This window comes from Pongo abelii, chromosome 3, assembly GCF_028885655.2.
Source record: "Pongo abelii isolate AG06213 chromosome 3, NHGRI_mPonAbe1-v2.0_pri, whole genome shotgun sequence".
In the NCBI taxonomy this organism is placed as follows: domain Eukaryota; kingdom Metazoa; phylum Chordata; class Mammalia; order Primates; family Hominidae; genus Pongo; species Pongo abelii.
Window position 1 is genome coordinate 97,359,768 of NC_071988.2, and position 19,257 is coordinate 97,379,024.

The following is a 19,257-nucleotide window of genomic DNA, read 5'->3' on the forward strand; positions in this document are numbered from 1 at the left end:
AATGAGAAAACTGATGTCTGGAACCCTCCTTAATAAACTTTGGCCAATTTACCAACAAATAGAATAGGACTCAAACCCAGATCTGCCTGACTCCAGAACACTCACTCATCCTGCTATCCAAAATGTTTCCCTGGAGAATTGAAAACACTGGAGGATAATCCTGGAGAGTTTCACTTCAGTCCAAATTCGGGAATACATAAGAGGGAAGAGGAAAAGGATTGTAGCAAAAAGTTTAAATGTGTAAAGTAGAATATTTCTGTAGATTCTGGCATCAGCTTCTTGAGGAAACAGAATTTAATAAAAACAGCAAGAGAGAAAATATATCTACAATTTTGCTTTGAGCCAGATGTACACCAGATGAGGGGGCAGGGACACTGTTTCAGGACTATTACCAGTAAGGCAATGGGGAGATCACAACCAGGAACTTGTTCCCATTCACCCTTGGTCTTTATCTCCAGGTAAAGGTACCATGTTCCCTTGCACAATGGTCCCCAAATACCTAGACGCCATCTTTATGGAAATCAGCTGTAGTACTTGTTAAAAGTATAGATTTTGGGGCCCTGGTATATCCAACATGGGACCCTGGGACATACATGCGTGTGTGTGCACTGTGCGTGTGTGTGCACGCTTGTGCACGTGTGTGTGTATACCTATATATACTATATACATATATATTAAAATATAGTAAATATACATATATGCAAATATATGCATATTTATATATAACTATAAAATTTGTTAATATACTCATATTAACAAATATATTAACATATACATACATAAATATATATATACATGTGGCTGTTAAAACTAGTCTTCAAGATGAAAAATACTTTTGTCAGTTGTATATATACGTAGATATACACATATATATGATATACGTATATATATACAATTTTTTATATATATATATATAATTTTTTTTTTTTGAGACCAGGTCTCACTCTGTTGCCCAGGTTGGAGTGCAATGTTGCAATCATAGCTCACTGCAGCCTTGAATTCCTATGCTCCAGCCTCAGCCTCCTAGGTATCTGGAACTATAGGTGTATGCTACTATGCCCAGCTAATTTTTAAATTTTTTGTTCAGATGGGGTCTCCCTGTTGCCCAAGCAGGTCTAAATTCCTGGCCTCAAGTGAGCCTCCTGCTTCAGCCTCCTAAAGTGTTAGGATTACAGGCATGATCCACCATGCCTCACCAATATATTTTAAATAACTCTCCAGATAATTCTGATGTAAAGCCAGGTGTGGGGGTCACTGCCCTGTCAGACAAGGATCAGGAGGCATACTGCTGACTTCAGACTTATTCCAAAATGATATCTTATTCTTTTTTTTTCTTTTTTAAAAGATGGAGTCTCGCTATGTTGCCCAGGCTAGAATCAAACTGGGCTCAAGCGACCCTCCCACCATAGCCTCCTGAGTAGCTGGGCCTACAGGCACACGCCACCATGCCAGGCCTGAAAGGAGATTTTAAAATGAGTTAGATAAGGGAGCAAAAGTGAGCACATTACTTTATTCAGGAGAAAGGGACTACACAGAGAGATCTCCAGAGAAATTTTAAAGAGGAATTATAGCCCAAGAGGGAATCACAGGGCAAATATGAGAAGACCCTGAGTTCCGCCAGGGATCTGCTCAGAGGGAGGAGTCGCATCAAAATCATGTTCCCTCTCTGAGCCCTAGTTTCCCCAATTATAAAAACAGGCCACTGAATGTCTACTATCTAGTAAGTTCGCTGTGAATAATTCTGCAACATGTGGCTGTTAAAACTACTCTTCAAGATGAAGAAAATAGTTTTGTCAGTTGTGCCACTGATAATTCTGCCTCATTCATGGAAAGGAGCAGAGTAGCTCTGACATTAAGAAACACTGGGACATTTGTGTCAGGGTTTAAAACTAACTCGGCTTTCAAATCACTGAGAATCTTTGCCATGATACGTACTTTCTTAAAACTGAGTTGTCCACTTTTTCTTTTAGCTTTTTTTTTTTTTTTTTTTTGGCGGGTAGGTGCGGAATCACTCTTTTGCCCAGGCTGGAGTGCAGTAGCACAATCATAGCACACTGCAACCTCGAACTCCTGGGCTCAAGCAATCTCCCTGCCTCAGCCTCCTGAGCAGCTGTGACTACAGGTATAGCCACACCCAGCTAATTTTTTACTTTTTTTTTTTTTGTAGAGACAGGGTCTTGCTATGTTGCCCAGGCTGATCTTGAACCCCTGGCCTCAAGCAATCCTCACACCTAGGCCTCTCAAAGTGCTGGGAATACAAGCATGAGCCACCGTGCCCAGCCTTAGCATTGTTTTGAACATGAAATCAGTTAATGTTTTGCATGCATTAACTACATGTAAATATGTAAAGCACTTAGGACAGCGACTGGCATACATCAGGTGCTTAGTAAACATGAGCTATTATTACTGTTAAGACTTCTAAACCACTGTCCAGAAAACAAAAACACAACATGGCATTCTAGAAATAAAAAGCATCATAGAAAAGCCAATAATTGTTTTTTTTACCATTCAATAGCCATGTTATGAGACATTATTCTTGAAAGAAACTGATCTTTCTATTGGGCTGACAATATATTCTTTTTTGTTTGTTTTGTTTTTTAGAGATGGGGTCTCGCTATGTTGCCCAGGATGGACTTGAGAACTCCTGGGCTCAAGTGATCATCCCACCTCAGCATCCTTAGTAGCTGGGACTGTAGGTGTGTGCCACTATGCCCAGCTACATATTCTTCATTGAAATCCAATCCTTCTGCATTCTTGACACCCCTATCACGTCCCCTCTCTGAGTTCTTACCATTCTTGCAGATGCTGACATTCAGAACTCCTGAGCCCAGGCAGTTTCCCTCAGGTATACAGAAGCCAGCATTGTCTGACGTATTGGCTAATATTTCTGCAGGAACTTTATACCGAAAGGCAGGCAGTCCCTGTACACTCTCATAGTCACTGAAAGTAATATACACTGACCTGTTAGGATGTAAGAATAAAAAGTGAATGTGGATTCTGGTCAGTGTAATCTGCCCCAAATCCGCAAGTTAGCAACAGTTCTCAGGTACAACATGACCAAAAGCTCATAGGGTAAGTAGAAAAGAATGTCTGGAAGGCATTCTGTCAACTCAACGTGTAATAAAGCAGAAGATGAATTGTAGTGAAAGGTGTTTATGGTAGCAACGGTGATATTATCCAAACAAGAAAAAACAATATGTGGTAGAAAATTAAGATGACAACATTTAGAATGGAGACTCACATAAAAAAGAAATAAGAGGCCTCTCTAGACCTGCATGGACACATGCCAGTGTGGACGGGCCACCGGCAAAGCCAGGGAAGCCAAGGCACGGCAGAGCCAAAGCTAAGGTAGAACAGGCAGCGATGGCTGTGGCCTCGTAGGGTCTTAGGCACTTGAAAAGTGTCACATTGGACAGATACTTTATTGGAATATACACTTTGATACTCATTCCCCACCCCAAAAGAATTCAGATTCCATATTTTGCCCCAGTCATTTATTTAAATGGAGTTCAACGTAATTCTGCCTTCCATTCTTATTGATTTCAAACATAGTCCCATGTAATATGACCACCGCTTACACTGCATAGTGCCTAACCACTTTGATGTACACAGTCACCACTGAGCCTTCAGCCCTTCCTTTGAAGGCTGGATGGAATAGCCTTCTGGGCCTCACTTTTTCATCTCTGAACCAGAGCTGTTGATACATCTCTCGCAAGGTTGTGAATAACATAGTTGGTTTCACTGCACAAACCAAACCACCCCTACAGCATTTTTTAATGAAAAATTTTAGGCACCAGAAAGAGATAAAATACTCTAACAAATACCTTTGTATCCGCCACTTAGACAAATAAAAATTATATTATGGATATAACTGAACCTGTCTACATAATGCTCTTGATTCCATTCCTTCTCTGCCTCCCCTGAGGAAACCACTCTCCTGAAATATGGACAATAGTATCTTTTATTTGGCTTCCATCTAGAGAAGTAGACCAGGTCAGTTTATGCTTGACAGAGCATATCATAGTAACTAAGAGCCAATACTTAATATTGGTTACTGTGTGATAGGCCCTGGGCTAAGTATTTTACTAATACTAACTCATTTGTCCTCATAACAACCTCTAACATAGTTAACAATTTCTATCTTTCTTTTACAAATGAGGGAAGTGAGGTACAGAGTGGTTAAGTAATTTGCCCAAGGTCACACAGCTATAAGTGGTAGAGCCAAGATTCAAACCAACAGTCAGGAGTCTGTGCTGTGAACCAGTACACTATACTGTCTCAATGTGCCATCAGCATTTATCACTGATTATGCATAAATATCCATGCATAATAAAGACCTTATTTTTAAAAAAGAACTTATCTTTAAAGATTTTACCTGCAAAAATCAGATGGGAAGATATAAAGGACCTCATCTTTGGTTATTAGTGGGTGAAAAGAATCTCCATCTGTTCCATTAATCATATTGCACTTGTCTGTTATCCACCAGTCAAGTGACCTATAATTGATAAGCACAAGAAAGAGTAAAGATGATCACATTTGAGTTTAGATTCTCTTAAATGGTCAGGACTTTGCAAGATTTAACTGGAGCTGTCTATCCACAGTATCTTATTCATACACAGACACAACAGTGTTAATTAGATCAAGGGGGAGAAAAAGTAGGTCCCTGGCCCAAATCAGTTTTCATAGAGGCAATGGCCAAATAGCCCAAAACGTGGTGGTTTGAAAAGTATTTGTGCTGTAGCTACTACACATTACTCAATGACTGCTAAGCAAGAGTGGGACTTTTCACTGGCCTGTAATTCATGCCTGGCCATGATAAATCTACAAATCACTAATATTTAATTTGTAAGCTGTTTTACCACCATCTTGATTTGTAGAATAATAATTACAAGACTATTTACATGTTTTTATATTTTTCATCCAAAAAAGGCTAAACACATTTTTTAAGCAATGTAGAAGTAGATATGTAGTTTAAATGAAAACTGAAAAAATAATTCCACTGATAAATCATTAGACTTACGTTTTCCCATTCCATTCCACAATCTTTGTAAAGTTAAGGTAATTGTCTTCTCCAGTTAGAAAAACATAGTCTCCATCATTAGTCCCATTTTTCTGAAAATATGTGAATATGATCATTTAAAGTAACTGTGATAATTTTATGACAACTTGGCTAGGCTGTGGTGCCCAGGTGTTTGCTCAAACACTAGCCCACATGGTGTGGTGAAGGTATTTTGTAGGTGTGATTAATATCTACAATCAGTTAACTTTAAGGGAGGTTACCCTCAATAATGAGTGGCTGGGCCCCATCCAATCTGTTCAAAGCCTTACAAGCACAAACAGAGGTTTCCTAGAGGAGGAATTCTCCTCAAGACTGCAACATTGAAATTCTGCCTGGATTTCCAGGTTGCAGCCCACCCTACAGATTTCAAACTCAAGATCACATCATCAACTTTTATCTGAGTTTCCAGCTGCTGGCCTGCCCTACGGATTTCAGACTTACCAGCTCCCATAATCACATAAGCCAATTCCATAATATAAATTTATTTCTCTCCCTCTTTCTCATCTCTATATATACACCCTCTTGATTCAGTTTCTCTGGCAACCCTAACTGATACAGTAACTAAAAAATTTAAACTTCATCAAACTGTCCTACTAGGGCCTACATGCTACACAAGACTGAACCAGGACCAGAAAATAGTGACTATTTTGCTAAATACTATATTAACCATATTATTATTTTATGGTTTTAAAAAGTAGGAGCTCAATTTTAAAATGGGCAAAGGATTTGAAGAGACATTTCCCAAAAGAAAATATACTAATGGCCAGAGAGCACATAAAAACATGTTCAGCATCATTAGTCATTAGGGAAATGCAAATCAAAACCACAATGAGATACCACTTCACGCCCACTAGGAGGGCAATTAAAAAAAAAAAAGAAAAATGGTAAGCGTTGGTGAGGATGTGGAGAAATTGGAACCTTTATACATTGCTAGCAGGAATATAAAAATGTTGCAGTCACTGCAGAAAACAGTTTGTCAGTTCTTAAAAAAGTTAAACAGAATTCATAGGACTCCAAAATTCCACACCTATGTATATACACAAGAGAATTCCACTTCAAGGTATATACCCAATGTTCATATAAAAGCTTGTATGAACAAATATTCATAGCAGCACTTCTAATAGCCAAGAAGAAGCACAACCCAAATGTCTATCAACTGATAAATGGATAAGCAAAATGTGGTATATCTACGCAACGGAATATTCCTCAGTTATAAAAAGGAATGGAACACTGATACATGCTACAACACGGATGAGCCCTGACAACATTATACTAAATTTAAGAAGCAGACACAGAAGGGCATATATTATATGATTCCATTTATATGAGATGTCCAGAATATGCAAATTCACAGAGCCAGAAAGTAGATTAGTGGTTGCCAGGGCCTGGGAGAGTAAGACAGGAATAGGAGTGACTGCTAAGAGAGTATGCAGTTTCTTTTTTGGGATAATGAGAATGTTCTAATACAGCAGTAATGGTTGCACAACCTTGTGACTATACTAAAGACTACTGAATTGTACATTTTAAAATGGTAAATTTTATAGTAAGTGAATTATTTCTCAATAATAACAAATTTAAAAGCCTAAGTCCAGGACCAGGACCAATTATACCAGAATAGCTACACTGGAAGAAGGTGGTATTAATATAACCCTATTTTCAATTAAGGTTTCTTCAATTGTAAATTCTTTCCAAGTTATACTTCTTAAGGGCACATACAGACACTATACATTCCTAAAATTCTTTATTTGGGCATGTAGCTATGATTTCTCAGAAACAGCACAGGTAGTAGCTCCTCTATAATAATAGGAGTGAACAATTGTTGAGTATAATATTCCTAGCTCTGGTCTAAAATTTTTGCATAAATCATCTCATGAAATCCTCACAACCACATAAGATAGTGTGGCTATCAGTCTGGTGAATTCAATGATGTAAAAACAAAAAAAGCAAGTTATATAATGCAAATTATCTGAAAAACAGTGAGATATTAGCAACAAGAGCTACTTGGCTGATGGACTGAAGCCACTGGGACCAAGGGAACCTTTGCATAATATCTCTCCGTAGGAGGCTCTCCTGAAGTTATTTCTAGAAGGGAGGTTCAGTCAGGGCTTGACAGGAAATCTGTGCTTCCTCTGGCCCTGTGAAGCTGTGTGCCTCTGAGACAGGACCCCCTAGGGAACTCCTGTCTGGTCTGCTTCTCCAGAATGATGCATTCAGAGTTGATGAGGCCCTACTTTTAGGACTCCTGTCTCTCACACATATAATTTTTTAAAACTTGCTCACAATTCTACTTTAACAATTTCTAAGTTTTGTATAACCTTGAAGGCCCAGGGACACAATTATTGCCATTTGCCATAAAAACTGGAATGCTACAGGATTACATGAAGAGGGTAAGACTCTTGAACAGGCAGAGCCAGAAAACAGCTAAATTTAAAGCTGAGGAGACTCATCACAATCCCAGAGCACACCCCTAATCTAATCCTCTTCCTGGGGTTATTTTATCTTTTACCAACTTCCCAACTATCCACTGCACTCCAGGGTTTTTGTTTTTGTTTTTTTGGGTTTTTTTTTTTTTTGGCTTTTTTAGACCAAGTCTTGCTCTGTCACCCTGGCTGGAGTACAGTGGTGTGATTTCAGCTCACTGCAACCTCTGCCTCCCAGGTTCATGCAACTTACCTGCCTCAGTCTCCTGAGTAGGTGAGATTACAGGTGTACATCACCACACCTGGCTAATTTTTGTATTTTTAGTAGAGATAGAGTTTTGCCATGTTGGCCAGGCTGGTCTCAAAGTCTTAACCTCAAGTGATCCACCCACCTCAGTCTCCCAAAGTCCTGGGATTACAGGCATTAGCCACCATACCTGGCCTCAAGTTTTTTTTCTTTCCAAAAAACACTCCATTTTTCATATACTCTACAAGATATCTTAACTCTAGGCAATTTCTAGAAGAAACTGAAAGTTAATCTGGCCTGGGGTGCCCCAACCCACTGTCAGCTAAAAAAAAGAGGTTCTGAAAAGAAAAATCAACTTACCTCATAGAATAGGCCAAAATAGGGAGAGATATCGGGCCTGAAAACATGGATAAGGGACAAGATTTCATCTTTGTAGCCCCAGAGCAATTCATCAACTGTGTGAGTCACAAAGAGCTTCTGCTGATAGGCTTTCAACATGGCCTCGATGATCTCCCTGAGGAAGTGGACCTGGGACCACTCTATGACAGTCTGCGGAGCAGAGGTATATTAAGACAGCAGCATTCCCTCCAAAGCACCTCCATCCACTCTCTCCTACTACCCCTTAGCAAAGGGGGTTGGAAATATAAATGTAAAGGTTGAGATTAAATAGCTGAAAAATCAGGCAGTGAGCTCCTTTCTGGCTGCATATGGAAGACAAAGCCTCTTCTCTGTCCTTTCTCAGTACTGCATTTCGTAAGTGTAATATTTACAAAAAGACCATTTGCAGGCTCGGAGTTATCCAGACACCACAAAAGGGGAAAAGCTCTTGTAAACATGTCGGCATCTTTGGCCACAAGGTGGCGCTACCTTCCTCCTGAGCAGGGCCAGAGGCTCATTATAAACCCGACCTACACCCCTGGGACTAGGCGGCAGGGACCTCATACTGTCTAGGTCGTGGGTCCATCATCAGTGTCCAGCTGCATATGGAGCGGTCACCTAGGGGTTAGGGTGGGAGAGTCGGCAGGGGTTGGTGTAGGTGAATTAGAATGTTTACTGGGCCAGCCCAGGCACAGCAGTTCACGCCTGGAGTCCCTGGCCGACACAGGAGGATCCCTGGAGCCCAGGAGGTAGAAGCTTCAGCGAGCTGTGATGGAGCCACTGACTGCACTCCAGCCTGGGCGACAGAGCAAGACCCTGTCTCAAAAAAAATTAATAATAAATAAATAAATTTAATTTAAAAAAAAAGAAAGTCTCATAGGTCTCAGTATAGAATAGATGTAGAATAGGTGTCGTTATTAGGTAGAATTACCATTATAAACAGAGCCCACTGCCCAGTCTATTGATTTCTGGTGTCAATTTATGAATTTTGAGAATATAAAATCCAACATAAAAATCTGAAGTAAGAAATGGTATACAAATTTCATTGCTAGAATTTCTGAATGAAAACAAGGGGCAAATAAACATTTTTAAAATTATTAGCTACCAAAAAATCCTAGGGACATATTTATTTGCACAATTGCTAATCCTGAACATTCAGGAAGAAATTATGAAAACAAATCCTAAAATCTGAATTTAGTCATCATTTGAAAAGACCTTATTTGATAAATCTTAGAAAAAAGTCCAAGATGTAAAGAAAAGAAGAAAAAAAGTATTTTTCTTCTTATATATGTATATTTCAACATAACTTAATGGCTCCTAAATGTAAAATAATAAAGAGCATTAACTTAGCTTTTTCCTTTCTTCCCAAATCCAAATTAATGGTATTAAAATGCCTACTTACCAATACAGGAATATTTAATGTTCTAATTAAGTCAATTTTAGGGTCTCCAACAGATTGGTCTCGTTCAAAAACATAGGCCTTGTTGCTAACAGCAGATATTGTTGTTCCATTATCTCCAAATTGAATATTTGCTTTGTTTCTGAGTTCCCTAAAAGAAAGAAAAGGGTTTTATTTGAAAATAGGCACCACTTTAATAAGCAAGACTCTTCCTTTCTTTCAGCATCCAAGTTATATTTTCAACATAACATTCCCAATATAACATTATATAGAGACTGCAGCTACTAAGCCTTAAAAAGCTGGAGACTGAAGCTATAATGTGGGAAGGAAACGAGGCCTAGGATAGAGTCTTCTCAAAAACTTTGTTTTCCTTCTTTTCTTCCCTGATTAGGGAGGTGCAACAGTCGAGGGTCACCTTGACCGGGAATCAAAGTCAATGAACTCTCTCCTGGGTTACGGTTTGGTCCTGAAGTATTTTCAAAATTTTCAGTTTGGTTCATAGATTTAGTTTGAATTTCAATTTATTTACCAATGTCTTTTTGTTTCTAAATTGAATTAAATTGAAAATTTATTTAAAAAAATAATGCCCAAGGCTTAGTAAATTATAGGAGTTCACTCCTGTTTCTTTTTTTGAGATAGAGTCTCGCTCTGTTGCCCAGGCTGGAGTGCAGTGGCATGACTACAGCTCACCGCAGCCTCAGCCTCCTGGGCTCAAACAATCCTCCCACCTCAGCCTCCCAAGTAGCTACAAGTACAGCAGCATGCCACCACACCCAGCTAATTTTATTTTTTTGTAGAGATGAGATCTTACTATGCTACTCAGGCTGGTCTTGAACTCCTGGACTCAAGTGATCCTCCTGCCTCAACCTTCCAAAATGCTAGGATTACGGGCATGAGCTACCACACCCAGTCTCTGCTTCTGATATACAGCACAGTTTGGTTCAAGTTAGTGCCCCCAAATGAAGCATTAGAAAGTTCTTAGAAAGCGCCTGGTGCCAGGGCTGGGCCTAGAGTCAGTGTAAGTGATGTAAGAGGTGCCGAAACAAGTAGTAATCAAGATAAATATTTTAATGCACTATTTATTAAAACCAAAATTTATGCCAAAAATTTATGACGAACAAAATTTTAAATAAAAACAGGATCTGATCTTTTGTTCATCAAATGCCTCACACTAGCCCTAGCCCTGCCTGGTACATAGTAGGTGTTCGATAAATTCCAGTGACTTTTGTTTCTTTCCCTTTGCTTATCTTTCCTTCTTCCTAAACCAGCTAGTGTTATTATGTCTGACATGGTAGTCACTAGTCACATGTGACTACTGAGCACTTAAACTGTGGCTAACTGGAATCGAGATTTGCTGTAAGTGTAAAATACATACAGAATTTCAAAAACAGTGCCAACCTTTTTTTATATTGATTACATATTGAAATGATGCTATTTCAGTTATAATGGGTAAAATTAAAATATATTATCAAAATTAATTTTACCTGCTTCCTTCTACTTTTTTAAAAATGTGGCTACTAGAAAATCTTAAAATCTTAAATTACACATGTGGTCCATGTAATATTTCTATTGAACAGAGCTAATTTAAGAGCACAGGTTAGGAAGGCATTGGCCGGTTGGGCTACCCACACCTCCTCTGAGGCCTCTCCCAACCATAGCAGCACAGGGATTTTTCTCACCCACCTGTGGATGTCCCTACATGTCTTTAGCATTCAGTTATAAACTTCTGAGTGACATCATTTAGACTGTGAAATTATCATGTAGCCTCAGGTAGACTGCAAGCAAGCTGAAGGCTGAAACTTGTATGTAAAAATGCTCCTCGGTGATGACGGAGTAAACCCATCATAAGTTGAAAACATCGTAAGTTGAAAGTTTGTTTTTGATTCAACAACTTAGTATCTTTCCAATTTTACGATGGGTTTATCTGGATGTAACTGTATCGTCACTGGAGGGGCATGCCAAATACATATCACTTTCACACCATCGCGAAGTCAAAAAATCATTTAAGTTGAACTATCATAAGTCAAGGACCGTCTGTATATCTCTTTATACCTCTTAAATCCCTTCTAGACTTTAAAATAAAAACAGATGAGAAAATAAACAAATGCATTCATATAGATGCACAAAAATAGATGAGTCTTTGTATCTTCTCCAGTAGAAAAAACAAACCATTTTTTTCTGTGCTCTCATACTGTAACAATTTACACAGAAGACTTCTGAGACTTCTGGTCACCAAGAAGTGTGTGGCGTTTTCTCTCCACCAATAATTCTGCAGTGTCCTCCAATTCAATTCAATTCTGATACTTTCTACTTGGACATAGCATCAGATTCTGCAGGTTGAGACTGCCTTCCACTTCCTATGCCAATCAAAAGCCCCAGGCTGTTTTACCTGTGCTTCCGAACTAATGGCTATAAATTGGGGTTTCCATCCCCCCGTGCTTGGGCTCAATTAATTTGCTAGAGCAGCCCAGAGTACTCAGGGAAACACATTTTATTATAAAGGATATTACAAAGTATACAGATGAAGAGATGCACTGAGCAAGGTGTAGGGGAAGCAGCTCAGAACTTCCATGCCCTCAGCAGGGTCGCTACTCTCCAGGAACCTCCCCATGTTTGGCTCTCTGGAAACTCTCCAAATTCAGTCCTTTTGGTTTTTTATGGAAGCTACATTACATAGGCATGATTGATTAAATCACTGGCCATTTGTGATCAACCCAACTTTCAGCCCCTCTCCCCTCCTGGGAGGTTGGGGGGTGGGGCTGAAAGTCCCAACCGTCTAATCCTGTCCTCTTCTTTCAGGACCAGCTCCTATCCAGGAGCCATAGAGGCTGCCAGTCATCAGTCAATTCACTAGCATACAAAAAGACACTTATCACTTAAGCGATTCCAAGGATTTTAGGAGCTGTATGCCAGGAAATGGAGGAAGACTAAATATCTATTTCATCATATCACATGTCTATATCCTATACTCTGTCAAGTGTATAGAAGGAAGCATACTTCATATCACATATACACATATCACACATCATATCACACTAAGCACCAAGCTATGCCCACTAATCCTATAAATATCTGACCCTTGTGTAGCTCTTCAAATAGTTTAACCCACATTATTTTATTTTATTTTATTTAATCCTTACAAGTCTGTAGTACAAATACAGCATGTAGTACTGCCCCACTTCACAGTTGGGGACACAGAGCACAGGCAGAAGAGTGAGAACTTGATCCCAAGTCTTTCTCATTAGCACAAGGTGTTCCTCCCTCTGTATGAGACAACCTCTCCTAACAGGTACCTAAGAAACGCCTGCAGGATGAAACCAGCTAATGCCTCTAACAAATGCCTCTAACCAAAGCCAAATCTAAATGATAAATTACACGCCCTTCCAGTTTACAAAGAATATATTAAAAAATTTGATAGACACTTCTGTGTTAAACCACTTACACAGCTTGAAGTTCAGTGTTTGCAGTGGACTTTTCGTCTGTTAGACAACCATTCTGCTTTCTGCTGGTAATAGCCCTGATTTCCTTTCCTCTCTTGTATTGTACAGCTGTGTAAGACCATCAGTCAAGGGTGCTATGGGACCTGAGCTCAACCAATTCCTTTCCTCTGGCCTCTGAATCCTGAGCACAGTGCCTCAAGATAGAAAACACAGTAAAAGAGCCAGGCGTGGTGACATGTACTTGTAGTGTCAGCTACTTGAGAGGCTAAGGTGGGAGGATGGCTTGAGCCCAGGAGTTTGATGTTACAGTGAGCTATGATCATGCCACTGCATTCCAGCATGGGCAACAGAGCAAGACTTTGTCTCTACCAAAAAAAAATTTTTTTTTAATTTAAAAACAAGAAAACTCAGTAAAAGACAGGATTCCTCCCAGTGGCAGACACATGATGTGATGATCAATACACTCTCGTGACCTGGATCTTTAAAGCTGCCCTGTATCCTGCTTTTGTCTTCCAAGCTGCTTTCCTTGATTCTGTTAACCTACTTTATAGCCTTCAAATAGATTCCCCTTTAACTTAAATTAGCCAGAGGTAGTTTATTTTGCTTATAACCAAAGACCCTTCACTTAGAAATCATTAACTCCACCTTTTTATAGATAAGGATATGTGGATTCAGGACCAATCGAAAGTGTCAGGGCCACGTTTAGAATCCTGGTGACCTCACCTCTCATCCAGGGTATTCCTTGATTTTACACACAGGTTAATTCACAGTAATTTATTGGAATATGGAGGAGGAGAGGAAATTTCAAAGCCAAACTTTTGTGTAAGCCAAGGCTGGTGCCTGCAGAGAGGGGCATATTGATCAGTTACTGTCCTACAAGATCAAAGAAGACCAAAGGAACTTTCAGAAATACACACAAGAGTTTGAAAAAACAAAACAAAAACAACAACAAAAAACAAATCAAATTTTCGGCCTAGGCAATTAATCAAGGAACTATACTTAAAAGTGCCCGGCATGGTCCCTGGTATTTAGTAGATGCTAATGAATCTCAGACTATAGTGTAACATTTGTGAATTACTATGATGGTCCTTGTCATTAAGAAAAGGTTCAGTTATGCTCCATGAACTATTTAATCAGGCAGGAAAATTCATGGTTGGTTTTAGAAATAATTTTAGAAACAATAGACTGAGATAAGGAGTAGAAATCAAAAGGAATAATTTTAATTAGGTGGAAAATTAACATCTGTATATCTAATTCCTCAGAGGTGTTTGATAAATTGGATGCGTATAATATTATCATAGAATCATTATCTTTCAGTCATATTGGTTCCTTCATTCACCTAATCCTCTGTTGAGAATTACTATTAAGAATTAATTGGGCATACACTGGATACAAACTAGACTGAGATCTGGCTGGTAGGGTTGACATTCAACCCCGGTTTCATCTTATTCACTGCTTCTGTGCCTCAGTTTCCTTATCTGTAAAATGGAGGTAATAACGTACTCACCTTGTAGGGTTGTTGTGAGAATGAAATCCACATAAATCCAGTTAGAACACTACCTGGCACACCTGCTGCTTAGGAGGGATTAGCTACTGATACCATGTGCAACGGCTTGTGCTAAGCTCTTGAGATGGTGCGACGTTAAGTCCTGGGTCTGGTTCTCCAAGAATCCACAGTAGAGCATGGGAGACTGCCTTCAGAGGCCACCTCCTTCACAGTAAACGCACTGTGGGCATACAGAAGAGGGAGGGATGGCGACTGGAAGGGGACTCCTGCAAAAGACACTTTTGCTTGATTCTGGAAAGAGTTGGCTTCTGCAGGTGGGAGGGTGAAGGGGATGTTCCAACAGAGGCAGCGGTGGGGCGAGGGTGGGCAGCAAGCATGAAAGCACTTCCCATGTGGGGAGTGAGAAAGCTGTGGTCCTGGAGGAGGAGGACACGCTTTAAAAGACCATCACAGATCCAGGCGAGGCTGGGGTGATGAACACATCAACGTGAAGTCCTACGGTGACCATGGAGAAGAGGGAAAGCAAGGGGAGCCAGCCAAAGGCACAGGCTGAGGAGCCTCTACCCTTAACTTTGAGTATGCTGCCCGCTCAGGTAACTGAAGGCAGCAACCTCTAGATACAAGCAGGATACTGAGAAGAAGTGTTAAGAGCAGGGTCGGGAGAAGACTCACCCGCTTGTTGACAGTGTGCAAGAAACAGTTTTACTCCTTTAAGATGGAAATATCTCCCTGGTCTCCCTGTCCCCAGGCAGTAACCCACAGGCTCGTGCAGGCAATTCACCTAATGTACCACGTGCATTTAAAACTCACATATACCTGGTCACAGCCTTTTGTGCATGATAAGAGGTGTGAGAGATCTTTTTCTAATTTTTTTTACTTCTGAGCAGTTTAAGGATTTTTTTTTCAAAATCTGTTTCTATTTTGGCAAAACAAATACAGTTTTAGCTACCAATCTAAAAACACTATCAGAGAAAAGCAAGGCAAGTTTAGAAAAAAGGAGAAAGCATTCTTCTATAATAATGGAAACAATGATCATGGTGTTCCTAAATTTTTTATTGTCTATGTTAAAAAAAATTTTTTATACAGCTTGGCTCAGAGATGGTTAAAGAACTAAAGGGTTAATAGGACAGAATTAGACAGTATAAACAAAATTCCTGCCTTTGCTACATTGCAAGGAAGACACTTAGATCCTGAAGAAATTAAATGTGGAAAAATAGAACTATAAGAAAATAGACTTGAACATCAAACCATTGAAGGGAGTAAGACTTTTAAAGCTCAGACATGATAGAAATGTTGAAAAAGAATAGACTTGACTACAACACATTTTAAAAATTAACAAGGCAAACAATGGAAAAACAGTTGCCCCAAATGAAACATAAAAGGTTCACAGAGTGGCATGAACACTCCAGAACCCAGATAAGCAAATGGACAAAGGACAAGAACTAAAAGTGTGGAAACACAACTGGCTGGCAAACATGAGGAGAACATTCAACCCATGAGGTAACCAGAGGAGAAAATGAAAACGGATCTACATGTTCAGGAAAGGAACAGTTAAGTGTAGTAATAAATTTACTCTATTAAATATAATCATCATTAAAATTCATTTGTATGAAGACCAAAATATAACATCGAAAAATTCTATGCTATAACATTAGGTGAATAAAAAACATGTATATTTTGTATATGTACATGCATATGTACATAGTATGATAACCATCTAAAACTCATCCATGGAAAAATGGCCGAGAAGATATCCACTAAAATGTTAGTTAGCACTGGTTATTTTTGAGACAGTGAAGCCATGGATTAGTAGTTTTTGTTCAAAACTTTACTGCATTTTCAAGTTGATCTTTAGTCATTATATACATGGAACACATATATATGTGTAATTTTTATAATATAAAATATAGTTTACACTCTTAAAGATAATGCTGTATATATTATATATGTTGATTATATTTGAAAATCCAGTATTACTTGATATCAATGAATAATAAAATAACTTAAGATCTAGCCCTTACATCTTTTTAAATAATACAAGCCTAAAATAGAAATGAATAATCCAAACAGCAAACTAAGAAACCCCAAAATAAGATATTTCAAGAGATACTGTAAATTTAGCAAATGCTTCTTAGAAATATGCAAATTAATTGGAAGTGCCCTTAGACAAATTGTTTTCTTTTTTAATTCTTGAAATGTTAAATGGTAGGCAAAATAGAAAAAGGTATCTGACAAGACAAAAAATAAACCTCAAAAAGGCTGCAGAAGCCATGGGATACCACAACTTTGATACAAATTTTATACAAATATGTCCCTGAGCAAAAGGATCATGAGGCCAATGAGCCTTGTATTCACAGACCCATTCCAGGGCTGCTCAATCTGCAGCTTTACAAAAATGTAAATAATACACTCCATTCCTTAAACCAGACTGACTGGCTGTTATCAACATTTGGAATGCCCATCATCTTTTTCCAAAAACATTACTATTCTGAACTCCCCAATATGTGAAAGGTTTGGGAAATGTGCCACTGTAAATCCTGTGTCAGATAAGTTAGGCCCTCCACAGCCTTGCTTGGAGGTTCCCCATCTCAGAGGTTTCCCACCACCACACCAATCCATACTAACTGGTGAAAGGGGCTACATGCCCTCCCCTTCCTTTGCCCCAGGCCCCCTGGCATACAATTGATGGAGTCAGCTGACTCAGTTGGGAGAAAACACTGGAGCAGAAGCTTCTGGAATGTTCTGTCTTATCCAGCCTAAACAATAGCATCATAAAGCCACAAGTTACAGAAATCAAATCCAGTGAATGACCGCAAAAGGCACATGTAGAGACTAGCAGGCCCCATAGAGAGTTTGGACAGCTCCCTAAAAAGCCATGTTTTTCTACAAATCCCAGATCTCACGACCCACTCAGCCCTGTAAGGAGCTCTTAGCAGCCTGCACTGCACATATGCATATTCCTAACAAAGCCATTCATTTTCAGGGCCTGATTCCCCTTTCTTGAACCTATATTTGGGTTTCCTGAACTAAGTCCTATGGTTCCGGCTATTAGGTGGGTGCAAATGTGTTTTTTGTCATTACTTTTAAATACTTATTAATAATTGTGTCCTATAGTGTTAAACAGTTTTTCCATGTGTCCTATGAATTTAAACCACAGTTGAAGATGTTTAATTCACATATTCCACAAATATTCATTAAATAGTAGACAGTCAGAGACGAAAGGACTTGGTCACTGCACCCCATGGAGCTTCCAGTACATTGGGAAGAAAGACAGATACCTAAGCCAATTCTTAAAATGCAATTAGTCACTGTCATAATGGATGCACATATTTATTAGTCTGTCCTCATGCTGCTAATAAGGACATACCCAAGACTGAGTCATTTATAAAGGAAAGAGGTTTAATTGACTCACAGCTCAGCATGGCTGGGGAGGCCTCAGGAAACTTACAGTCATGACAGAAGGGGACACAAACACGTCCTTGTTCACATGGCAGCAGCAAGGAGAAGTGCCCAGCAAAAGGGTTTTTGTTTGTTTGTTGTTGTTGTTTGAGACAAAGTCTTGCTCTGTTGCCCAGGCTGGCATTCGGTGGCGTGATCTCAGCTCACTGCAACCTCTGCCTCCTGGGTTCAAGTGATTCTCCTGCCTTAGCCGGTGTATGCCACCACACCCAGCTGATTTTTTTTTTCTTTTTGTATTTTTAGTAGAGACAGGGTTTCATTATGTTGGCCACACTGTTCTTAAACTCCTGACCTCAAGTGATCTTCCTACCTTGACTTCCCAAAGCGCTCGGAATATAGGCATGAGCCACCGCACCCGACCAAAAGCGGTTTTTTAAAAGTCCCTTATAAAACCATCAGATCTCGTGAGAACTAACTCACTATCAAGAGAACAGCATGAAGGTAGCTGCCCCCATGATTACATTACCCCCCACTCCGGGTCCCTCCCATGACATGTGGGGATTATGGAAACTACAATTCAAGCTGAGATTTGGCTGGTGGGGACACAGCCAAACCATATCAACATACCACTTTACAATTGCTATAAAGTGGTATACTTGACACTTTTTTTTTCTTTTTTTTTTTTTTGAGACAGGGGTCTTACCCTGTTACCCAGGCTGGAGTGCAGTGGTGCAGTCTCAGCTCACTGCAACCTCCATCTCCCAGGCTCAAGCGATGCTCCCACCTCAGCCTCCCACGTAGTTGGGGCCACAGGCACATGCCACCACGCCTGGCTAATTTTTTGTATTTTTGTTAAAGATGGGGTTTTGCTATGTTTCCCAGGCTAGTCTCGAACTCCTGAGCTCAAGTGATCTGCCCGCCTCAACCCCCCAAAGTGCTGGGATTATAGGTGTGAGCCACCATGCCCAGTCTACCTGACATTTTAAATAAGATGTAACAGGAAGAGTATCCCAAGTCAGGCAAGTCTCAGGAGGAGACAGCATTTGCACTAAGTAAGATGTAAAGGTCAAGAGAGGTAGTGCTGAGGAATTCATTCTTGACTGAAGCAACAGCATGAATACTGGCAAGGTAGTGTGTCTGGGGAGCTTATAAATCATGGGAGTGGCCAAGCATGGTGGCTCACGCCTGTAATCCCAGCATTTTGGGAGGCCAAGGCGGGTGGATCACTTGAGATCAGGAGTTCGAGACCAGCCTGGTCAACATGGTGAAACCTTGTCTCTACTAAAAATACAAAAAATTAGCCAGGCGTGGTGGCCGTGCCTGTAATCCCAGCTACGGGGTAGGCTGAGGCAGAAGAATCACTTGAACCTGGGAGACAAAGGATGCAGCGAGCCAAGATCGCACCACT

General features: G+C 39.8%; 1 protein-coding gene across 1 annotated transcript in view; it reads right to left on the reverse strand.

Annotated features, from left to right (window-relative positions):
• Positions 1-19,257, reverse strand: part of SCARB2 (scavenger receptor class B member 2) — a 52,212-nt gene that overhangs the window by 9,907 nt on the left and 23,048 nt on the right. The window contains exons 3-7 of the mRNA XM_002814896.6: positions 9,507-9,654; positions 8,087-8,275; positions 5,021-5,112; positions 4,376-4,495; positions 2,792-2,961 (exon numbers count right to left, since the gene is read on the reverse strand). Coding sequence (XP_002814942.2) covers positions 2,792-2,961; positions 4,376-4,495; positions 5,021-5,112; positions 8,087-8,275; positions 9,507-9,654 — 719 coding nt within the window. The remainder of the gene's footprint in view (positions 1-2,791; positions 2,962-4,375; positions 4,496-5,020; positions 5,113-8,086; positions 8,276-9,506; positions 9,655-19,257) is intronic.